The sequence below is a fragment of the Kogia breviceps genome, chromosome 1 (genome assembly GCF_026419965.1).
Source record: "Kogia breviceps isolate mKogBre1 chromosome 1, mKogBre1 haplotype 1, whole genome shotgun sequence".
Classification (NCBI taxonomy): domain Eukaryota; kingdom Metazoa; phylum Chordata; class Mammalia; order Artiodactyla; family Physeteridae; genus Kogia; species Kogia breviceps.
Genome location: NC_081310.1, coordinates 140583986 through 140595814, shown reverse-complemented (window position 1 = coordinate 140595814; position 11829 = coordinate 140583986). Strand labels below are relative to the sequence as shown.

The following is an 11829-nucleotide window of genomic DNA, read 5'->3' as shown; positions in this document are numbered from 1 at the left end:
GTATATGCTTCTTCGAAAGTTCAGGAGAATACATTGACACTCTGGTGTTTGGATCAAATTACATTATCTTGAATGAATTATTCTTGGAAAATTTTCTCTTAAAATTCTTAAATTTCTGCCTGCCAGGCAAAAGCAAGTAATTATTTTCCAAATACCTAGATGTCATTTTGAAGTATCTCTATCTTGACCTATTATGTTCAGAGAGAAAATAGCCCTGCTTCATATGCTAGCTTTCAGGGTCTGAGACTTGATGCTTCTGTTTCCATATGATTATTTGCAGAATAGAATTTACAAAGGGAGAAATAATGAGTCAGTGGGAAAATCAGATGTTTATTAGTGTGTGTTTTCATTTTTTGAGGGGGAAGGGATTCGGTAGATATGGTTTTCCCAGAATAGCAATGACACCCATATTTCAAAATAGCCTGTTACACCAAGTACAGATAGTCTGTTGTTTTGTTTATCTACCATATTGTTCCCTTTTATTTGGTTGATGAGCTAAATGGACAGATTTGGAAAAGATGGCTTAAATAATTCATTTGGGGTGGCTCTCATTCACATACTAAAACCATCACAAAAATGGACTTTCAGCCAAATCACATTTTGTTTGGAAAGCAAGGTGTTTTTTTTTTTACTGAAATTGTATCTGAATGCCTTGAAGTGGAGTATATACTCCATTTTATACCCAGCTGTCTTATGAAATTGTACTATCTGCCTGGATGTTTAGCCTGAAAAACCAACAGGATTTCATCATCAGGCTCTGTTACTAACTTTGATGCATTTCAGCAGGTAAAAGTTCTAAATAATTGATAATAAAATCTTTCCAGAAAATTTCTTCTTTAGGCTAGATGTAGTTCAGCTTGTTAGATGCTTTGGGAATCAGCAATAGAGAAAAAGGCTACAAAATGGATTCTTTTAAAACTGTAGCATCTAACATTTTCACCTTGTATTGCATTGGAGTATCTGAAAGATGTGAATGTGGTACAGTGGTTGCAGCAGAAAATGAAGAAGGGAATAGCAGAAATATGTTTACTATTTCTTCCTTTTTCCCTTAAACTAATAGAGTTTTCAAATGAGTCAAATACATATTTTAATTGATAAACTGACTTTATATTCACCTATTGGAAACAGTACAACATATTTTTACATCAGATTATGAAATACGGATGTTTTACTAAAAGACAGGAAGAGCCTGTTCCAGTCTTTAAAGTAAATACATATTCAAAGGATCTTAAGGCATACCATTTATTCATATTCATATCTATTGAAATACTGTACATCCACATACTTCAATAAATAGTTAAAAACCTGACCTCTTTTTAAATCATTTCTGAGTTTCAAAAAACAATTTTTATTGAAAAGATTAAATAGATAACTTTTGGCTGTGTCACAAAGCTAAGCACAATGGATAAATTAACAATTATTCAGTAAATTTGATCAATATAGATAATTGGCTTTGATAAATTTCTCAGAGTTTTCTGAGTTCACACACTGGGGTATATATATATATATATATATATATATATATATATATATATATATATATAGTCCTGAATTATCTGGTAATTTTCTCAGTTCTCCAGTCTACTTTCTAGATATAGCTTAAATGTTACGATGAAGCATTAATTTTTCAGTTAAGTCTAAACTCCCCAAAAGTGGCTTTAAGTTTGACATTCTCTCTCTCAAATCTTTTAGTGTCACCCCATATCACATTACTGTAATTTGGGCAGTACTTTTTGTTATATAATTGCTGCATAATAGGAACTTAATGGTGTAACAGGACTTATGTTTCAAATGGGATCGTTGTAAAACATAATTACACCAGTTGCAGTTAAAAGAATGTAAATGTATTAAGTCAGCTACCCTAATATTCTGGTTCCTCCCTCCCTCCCTTCCTTTCTTCCTTCTTTCTTTCTTTCTTTTTTTTTTTTTTTTGCTTCTCCCTTTACCTCTTTCCCTTTTCAGTCTTTTCTTTCTACTCTCCTTCCTCAACTGCTCTTTATTTTTCTATTTTATTTCTTTGAAAAAAATTCAGGGGCAACAAAAAGAGTCCCACCAATGAAACCCGTGGAAATATAATGCTGAAATGAATAGCTAGAAAAATTGTTATAGATCAAAAGATAAATCAGTTTCATAAAACGGCTATTTTGAAATTGCAACAATCTTGTACAATCAGGACTGATAAAATGGAGTAATCAGACGTTTCATATGTTCATAAATGTAAAATCATCTACTTGAACATTATATGCAATACAGTCACACAAAAAAGCAAATACTGTAGCCTTATTTGAACAATATTGAACTCATAAATACTCATGATTTCACTCTGTCCAGGGGCCTAACAACTAGGAATGCTGCTTGATACAGAAAAACATAGTGAATACCTCCTCTATTTAAAAAGTCACTCAAGAAATTCTCTTCTAACATAAAGGCAAATACATATAGCTACTGAGCTATGACTGTACTTCTGTCACATCCTATGGGAAAAACACCAGACTCCACAAATTCGGAATCATGACAACACTTTGAACTAATTATTTGGTTCATCCATAGTTTATACCTCAATTTACCTCACATTTACCCTACAAACCTTACAAAGAGGAGGTATTTTTAACTCTAGGAAAGCGATCACTGTATAATATGCATTCTTGATCTGTTTCTTTCTCCCAAACAATGGTACTGATGGTTAACACTTTTGTGGTAGCACCACTATTTCTAGTAAGTAGATTATTATGGAGTGTGCCACTTTAAAGCTGCAATACACACAAAAAATATTTTGTAGTTTACTCACCAATTCCACAAAGAATATGTTTAAAAACCAAATCAATAATAATCAGTTAAAATGCCATATGTGTTTAAGAAAAACCCTTATATCAGTCAAAATAATGTAATAAATTATTACAGTGAGTAAATTTGTAGCATTATGCCATATTATTGCCATTTTGTGGAAATATTGTACATTTATGCCTCCTCATTTAGGATTCACATTTCTAATTAAAACAGATTTATGATGTACTTTGGGACTAAACTTTAATTACATTTTTTTCAGGGCAAAATATTAGATATCTTAAATGTATACAACCTCTGTGAAATATCTTGTTTCTAACTATATTAGTAGGTGTTTTGTAGTTATTATGACTTGCAAAAGGGAACTATTTGCAGAAATCTCTCTAGGTATAGTGAAATTGGTAACTTTATTAAACCTGTAAAATGGCTTTCAAGGCTATGGTCTTTCTTTAGTAAAGAGTAACACCAACAAACTATTCTTGTAATATAATACTTCTTAGAGTAACAGCATTTTCTTTCAAAAATGTAGTTTTCATTCTTTATTATAGAAATAATTTAATATCCATGATAAGTTAATAATTAGTAGATTTTAAGATATTCTTCATCACCAGTGGCTGGTCTTCATTTGAACACATCTTACATATATCATATAAGAAGAAATAAAGCATGGTAATTTTTTTTTCTTTTTGGCCTTGTTTGTTTGAGCTTACATGGCTATAGAGAAAGATTTATCTGCAGAATTTGTTATTTCAGGGATTGATCTGCTGCATACCAGCATGGAATATTTGTTATAATATATTTTGGAGCTTTTAAAATACAATATGCATACCAAACTATCAACTGAGTGATGTTTTTCAGATGGAAAATAGGCAAAATACTCCTATCCACAGGAACACTATATCTAGCATACCAACTTACCTGCCACAGAACCAAAAATTTTGAGTGCTTACCAACTCATGTAATATTAGGTAATTGGGACTTTGTGTCCTTTCTGACAAACCATCTTAAAAATTTTGGCCTGGAACAGTGAAAGGAAAAGATGCTGTATTGCTAGGCAATCCTTTGGATGGACTGTGCTATCATTTTAAAGGGAATTATTTCCCAGAGTGGATATAACATTTAGCTACAACTAAAGAAATCATATGGTAGATTTACCTGTACTAGGTTAGTTAAATTGTTTTTCATCACAAAACTGAGTCATCGTGGGGCAAAATTCTCAAAATGCACTGGTAATGAGGGAAGAGATTTTTACAGCTTGATAACTCCTTTGTTCTTTAGAGACAGGATATAGTTTAACTTTATCATTGTGGTTTACTTTTGTTTTCAAACTGTAGAATTTGGCAAAAACACTTTTATTAGTTGGAGATGAAGAGAAAATTATTATTTCATGAAGGCACACCCATGCTGAACTTACAGGAAAGAGAAGCAGAGCTGCACAGCCAGTTATATTACAAGGCTCATTCCTGAAACCTGAATATCATGCGAGCAGAAAAATCTAGATATGTTATATTTTGAAGAAATGATCTGAAGGCAGTATTATTTGCTTTTTTATCAAAAAAGAAAAAAATGCATCTTTGTAAATGTGGATTGACTCTTATTGAAACAGGGAAATGAATGCTTGTATTGCAGCCTTAAAGAATCACATATTCACTGCAATATTCGTTTTTTGTAAACTACAGCCTGCAACCTAGCAGACCATGACTGAATGCTTTTGAAAAGTTGTAGATTACAAACATGAAATCACAATTAATATCCTCTAAAAGTAATTTCAGAGCTTTCACGTCTTAAAAAAAGGACAATGTGTACTGCTTCACAAGGTAATGTAGCTAATCAAAAAAAGAGTAGAATTAAAGTATTTACATAATGAGCAATTCTACAGAAGGCGATCATCCCCATGTAAGCACTGCTGATTATATCCCACGCTGCTTTTAACAAACTGTACCAGATTGGATCCAGCCATCAGCACTTTCAGAGAATCCTTAAAAGCCTTTTATCGGTCTTTAAATTTATTGTAGAATGGCATTCTTCAGGTAGAATAGGCTGGTGAAAGAGGACAGTGTCAACACAAGGTACCAGCAGGAGAAAAGAACGTCAGCGCTCCCGGTAATTCCATACTGGGCTGTACTTGGAGCTGGAAAGAAATGGAAAAGAATAAATCAAAATCTAATTTGTGTCTTTCAAGATCTTAACAATAATCAAAAGGCAGCCGGGTGTACTGGGGAGAACACTGGCATTGGAGTCAGACAGACTTAGGTTCACATCTGGTTCTGCTGTATGACAATGTGTGGCCTATTCGAATAACATCTCTGAGCCTCACTTTTCTCAAGGGCAAAATAGAAATAATATAATCCACCTGGCAGGGCTGCAGGGAGAATTGGAGATGAAGCACATGTAGCACATTGCACTGGGCTAGTCGCACACTAATTATTCAACAAGTATCAGCTAACATTATTATTCCTCTTACATTCATTGTAAATGTTTGCATTAGTGGACAATATTCATTTAGTATATATTTTAAATTTTTATTGAGATATAATTGACATAACATTGTTTTAGTCTAAAGTGTACATACATTTATATATTGCAATGTGATTACTACTATAATGGTAGCTAATACCTCTATCATGTCACATAATTATCATTTCTTTTCTGTGGTGGGAACAATTGAGATCTAGTCTCTTAGCAACTTTGAAGGTTATAATACAGTATTGTTGTCTATAAACACTATGCTGTGCATTAGCTTTCCAGAACTTATTTATCTACTGATAGTTTGTACACCTAAACAATAATCTCCCCAGTTTCCCCAGCTCCCAGCCTCTGGTAACCACTATTCTACTCTCTGTTTTTACAAGTTCTACTTTTTTTAGATTCCACATCTAAGTGATATCATACATATATACATGCATATATTTTTGGATCTTTTTTATTGGCCAAATACTATACAAAATGCTGGAAAAACAAAGAGATTTTCTCTTCTAATATATTTTCCAATCCTAGGAACATTAGAATTGCATGTGCAAACTGCAGTGACACAGAAAACTCTGTATTTAAATCTGCCTGGGTAAGGGAAGTATGATTTAAGAGAGTTTTACCAAAGGGGACCATCATTTGGGTAGGGAAAACAATATATTCAAAGGCGTGAGGAAAGGAGAGAGCACGGCATGTATTCTAGGATCTAAAAGTAGGTTAGTCTTGCTGGACTGTGAAGTCTGAGGCCTGGAGTGGAGAGAATTGAAATGGAACTGTAGGCAGATAGAATGACCTTGACTGTAATGAAAAAAGTTTAGCTTTTTAGACTGAAGGAGATTTTGAAGAATTTTGAGCTATTGAATTGTATGATTACATTCATACATTGGAAAGATCACAGTATTATACATAGAGAAGCTCCTGTGGGTACTTGGCTAAGTCATGCTGAATTTTCACTGAGAGGTTTCACCTAGAGATTCACCAAGCTTGGGATACTGTGGGAGTCTACTGAATGAATTCCACTTCGTTTCACAGAGGACAGTTGCCTCTTTGAATGTGAATTATATTGTGTTACAGAAACTGTCACAGGCATGCTCAGCTTTGCTTGAGACTGATTCTCATTTACCATAAGAATAAGAATAGTAATAATAAAAAACTCCACCAACATACTTTTAACTACCTCTTCTTAATGAAACCTGGATTTTATGCACTGTTTCCTACTAGGAAATGAATAATGCAATTAAAAAAATACTGTTTCACCCTCAAATTCATAAATCCAGAAGCTGTATTAGTCACACTGAGTTTGAATTACCAACAGCTAGTTTTTCATGGAACTTTCACCAATGACTATATTTTCATGTTACAAGAAGAATAAATTGTGTTGTTTACAACTCTAAGAAATTAAAGGAGATAAAAGATGCATTGGCCCCTGCCAGTGGGGAGTTTTCTTGACAGTACAATTGTTGATTCTATGTGAGTGAGATTCAAGGGCTGAGACTACTACTCTTCAGTAAACATGGAGCAAAATCAACTATTTGGTGTTTTTATTTGCATCACAAATGAGTTTTAAACAAGGAGAAGATGATGAAGAAAATAAGACTATTGTTGAACAGATAGTTTTTCAAGTTCTGATATGTAAGAAGTCTAATTTAAAACCACAAAACTCCTTAAATTATTTTCTCTTGTTCAAGACTTAGAACGATGTTTTATTTTTTTAATATAAACAAATATTTAATTGGTCTGTTACCTTCTCAGTGACGGCTATTTCAGAGTTATTTTTGCTGTATTTTTAAGAATCTTGAGTGCAATAATACTGGTATAATAATACAGGACTAATAATAAGCAAAGCACATAAAATGATTTCATAAATAAGAAACATCTTAAAAGCCAAGCACACAAAGCAAAGATAACATTTTTATATCATGACAAATTAAATAGTACATTAAGTTGGTAGAGTATAAAAGACTCTCAAAACTCCTTACTCATCCTTTAAAATGCATTTTGGGGGCAATCTTTCCTGAATCCCCTCTCTTTCTCCAACAAGCTGAGCAGATTACCCTATTGTATCATTAGGTCACAATATATATTCCCTTTTATACAACTATCATACTGCATTGCAAATATTTGTGTACATATCTATTTCTCTCACCAGACTGTAAACTCTCCTAGGTCATGTTTTATTTATCTTAGTGTTTCCAGACACAATGTCTGGTAAGTTCTGGTACATAGTGGATATTCAAGAAATATCTGTTGAATGAACAATTCAATTAAATAAATAAATAGGTCAGAGTTAAAAGGAGTATGTCTCTCCTACAAAAGAGAATCTCTTCTGAAGCAAGCCACTTGTCTATTAACTAGAGAATCTACCATATGCTTTCTTTCATTCATTCAGCAAATATTTATTAAACTAGGTACCAGGGACTGTACTAAGTACTGGAAATACAATATATAATAAGGTGGGTATGATCCTTTTATTACTCAATTTCATATATCTCCATATATATTCCTTTTTATCATATACCTTAAATGCCATCTTTTTCTCCAATGTGCCTTTATCTTCTACTCAGCCTCCTATTGTTTTAAACATGAAAAATGTATATCATATTTAAAAATTAAGTATTACTTTGTAATTAACAGTATATATTTTTTTCCATGGATGTCTCAAATGGATGTATTTTTTAGTTGTTTGTGAATGCAATATTTCCATTAGTCCTAAAATAAAGTAGGAGCCCGTTGCAGCATTGTTAGTTGCAATTATTGAATATTATAGAAAATGTACTGTAATAGCTATTGACAATTAGTAGGCCCCCAAATAAAGAGCAAAGTTAGTTAAGGGAATGTGAGGTCAGATATCTAATGCCAAGTCATATATCATGTATCATCTTTAAGTATACATCGAGCATTTTTATTTGGTCCTGGGCATTGAACACAAGCAAAGATAAATAAAACTCAATCTCCTCTCAGGAAAGTTTCATTCTAGTTGGAGATATAAATAAAAAGGCAAATATTGAACATTAGGATTTATATAATTACTATAAGGATAATGAATGAACACGGGAGGGCTCCCCAAGGACTCATGGCAGGCATAGTAGCCCATTGACTTAGGTATCTTATTATTATGTAATGTTGATCTCATTGACTGATATTTATTATGCGTTTTGGGGTGACTTGTAAACTGAGTGATTTAGAGTACAAGGCTAATGGTACTAAAGTTAGGGGTCTTAGTACTATTTGGGCCACTTAGATTTGCTTGGCATGTTAAATCCCAATCAGCTATTTAAGAAATTATAGAAAATGTTAAGAAATTAAAGAAATAACTGTTAGCTATTAGAAATTAGCTTTAAGACTCAATTCAAATATCATCTTTAAAAAGTGAAATGTCTTTATAAAACCATATGACAAATTAATTTGGCATTATATTTAATATCATATTTACATATTTATCATTCCCCATTAGACCAAGAATGTCTTCAAGCCAAGATTTATCATATGTATATTTTATCACTGGTACAGAACACAGAGTCTAGTACTTAGTAAGTGTTCAATTAAGTATTTGTTGAATGATGATAAAGTTCACATCCATTTCCAATATTATCACCATAAACACATAAGGGGACACAATATCTTGACTTCTTTTTTCAGAAGAATACTTTCATGACCCATATTTTATTCTTTCTTCTCTCTCTACTTTTAGACTCATTTTTACCTTCTAAGACCTGTACAGAGTCAGAATACCTTCCTTCAGCATTTCAGCAGGACCAGGAAGAAATATCATGAGGCAGATTATAGGGGAAGAGCATGTATCAAACTTTGTAGCATCATCCTCTTGCAGCAAAAGACAGGGAGAAACCTGGGCCCCCATATATGCTCCTGAATTTGGAGACATCCAGCTATGTCTCTGGGATGGTCAGATCTGTTGTATGTTCCCTGCCATGTTTTTAGTTGCCTATGAATATCATACTGCTACTCATTCTAAGTAGTATTAGAAGGGAAAGGGCATGTGATCACAGGTATAGTTGGGCTACGGTGAGGGTTTGGTGTCCTTCTGAGTGATATGAGAAGCCACAAGACAGTTTCATGCAGAGGAGGCTAGCTGACATTTAAAAATATACTCTTGACTACTCTGTGGACAGTAGATTGTACTAGTGTAGGCAAGAGTAGAAGCCTACATTAGCCCCAACCTTCAGGGGTTTCCATTGCCTGTGGAGGGAAGCCAAAGTTGTGTAACTCAGCATTCAGGGACATCTATTATCTGGTTCTAGTCAACTTGTCCAGACTCATACACACTGTAGCTCCAGTCACATGAGACATTTTCTAAACACATAGAGTGTTTTCATTATTCCCTGTCATTTGCACATGCTATCTCCTTAAGCCTAAAAGGCATTACTTCCTATTCTCCTTCTCCACCTATCAAAGTCCTATTCCTCCTTAAAGATCTAAAATACCAATTTCTCCATAAGGCACCCCCTAATCTCTCTAATAAGAATTGTTAGTCTCCTGCTTATACCTGATTTCATAAATGTATCAATTTTACTTATAATAAATTATATATATGTATAATATATATGTAGAAAGATATTTATATCTTTCTCTTCCACTCAAAAATTTTGAGTGGAAGAGAAAATTTTGAGTGGAAGAGAGTGGACTATAAGCATGTTGAAATTATGGAACATTCCTCCTTGTCATGTGTGCATTTGTATCTTTTGCACAGGCTCCGGACGCGCAGGCTCAGCGGCCGTGGCTCACGGGCCCAGCCGCTCCGCGGCATGTGGGATCCTCCCGGACCGGGGCACAAACCCGCGTCCCCTGCATCGGCAGGCCGACTCTCAACCACTGCGCCACCAGGGAAGCCCATGCATTTGTATCTTATATCAAATGTGTTTAACAGATGTATTTTGAATTGAATGTGGGAAAGTATTCCTAAATATGATTTGTGTAATCCATGATCACTTTGATAAAATACTCTATTTCAATAGTTGTTCCTATGATTTCTTACTCTTAAGGCAAAGTGTGGAAGGAGGAAACTTCTGTTTCTTTCTTACTGCTTATTTAATTGTCTTTGGTTTCGAGGAGGAGAATGAAGAAAGGAGAAGACATTTAAATTGAGAAAGAAAGGAGAAAGAAAAAGGAAGGGAAAGGAGGAAGAAAACAAAAGGGTGAAGATTTAAAACTAAGAGAGAGAGAATGAGAATACCCAGCCCTTGAGCAATGTGTTAGATGCTTTCAAGTTTGCCATTTTATTTAAGAAAAAGAAAAAGAAGGAATGAAATGGGGTATGTCAGGGAGGCTACTTTGGTGTGGTTTACAGATCAGAATTTAAAACAAAGAACAGAAAAGTCTGGTTGTTATTCTTCCCACTTTCCTAGTAAAGCTAAAGGCACTCTAGTTTTAAAATATGATGTGCATAATACATGGACAGTAGATCCAGATTTGGTTCAAAGTCCAGCTTCACCTCTTTCTAAATAGGCTAACCTAGGCATGTTTCTTAGCTGTGCTTAGTTCAGCATCCTCATCTGCAAATGAGGATTGGTAGTATCTCAAAAGTGATCATGAGATTAAATGTGCTGATACATTTAAAGTACCCAGTACAATATTTAACACAAGATAAACACTCCCTCAAGTATTATCTAAATGCTATTCATTTGCTGATTCATTTAGCAAATTTAGTGTGTGCTATGTGTGAGGCATTCTCTGACTCACTGAGCCAAACAGAAATGGCTCCTGTCCCCATAAAGCTTTCTCTTTAGCTTGAGATGTTTTCCATGGAACACGCCTACTTTACTTCATTCTTGATCTATACTTGGATAAATCAATGTTCTTTGGTCTTACAAAGCTGTCGTCTATTTTATCTTACAAAAATATTTATTCTCTTCATTACTTTGGCTTCTTTCAGAGGACTTTAATGCCAATTACTGCTAGATAACTGGCCAGTTTCTTCTGGTTTGCAGGCTCCTTGAAAGCAGGGAGTATGACCTCTTCCATTTCTTCTTTTCCTCTGTCTCTTCCCAAGAGGAACAGTATGGTGCATGGCCTTGGGTGTGGTTTCAGGGCTGAGCTAATGCCAAGTTTGGTTTCAGAGGGGCTCTCAAGCATGAAGCAGAAGTGTGTGGGTTATGTGTGGGGTCCAGGCCTTTGGGATTTCTCCCCGTTGCCAACAGGAAGATCCAATCTGGGCTTTAATACATATCTTACATCTTGTCTAATTATGATTATCACTTCCAATTACTTACAGCTGCTGCATATTATTTTCAGTCTTGGCAGTTTTCCCTTGTATTGCTCCAGTTTTTATTTTTAGGCAAAAGCAAATGTAACTGTGAAATATTTAGTTTGGTATAATACCAATTACTTGCCTAGGCAATTTCCTTAAATTACTGAAGCTTTAACTAAACTAGCTTTGAGTCATATTTTTAAGATTCTTGTTGCAATCTTAGGTAGAGTTATTTAGCTACATTAACTTTGCTTCCATAAGAAAAACCTGTCCTCAACTTACATTTTACTAAGGAAGCTTACACCTTAATGGGAAGTGAACTATTTACACCTAAATTAGATTTCAAATAAAAGAAAGTGATTAATGTGAAT

General features: G+C 34.1%; 1 protein-coding gene across 1 annotated transcript in view; it reads right to left on the bottom strand.

Moving 5' to 3' along the window:
• Positions 1-310: 310 nt before the first annotated feature.
• NEGR1 (neuronal growth regulator 1) overlaps positions 311-11829 on the bottom strand; it is a 921576-nt gene continuing 910057 nt past the window's right edge. Inside the window, exon 7 of the mRNA XM_067005821.1 lies at positions 311-4915. Within this exon, the coding sequence (XP_066861922.1) occupies positions 4791-4915 (125 nt within the window). The 3' untranslated portion in view covers positions 311-4790. The remainder of the gene's footprint in view (positions 4916-11829) is intronic.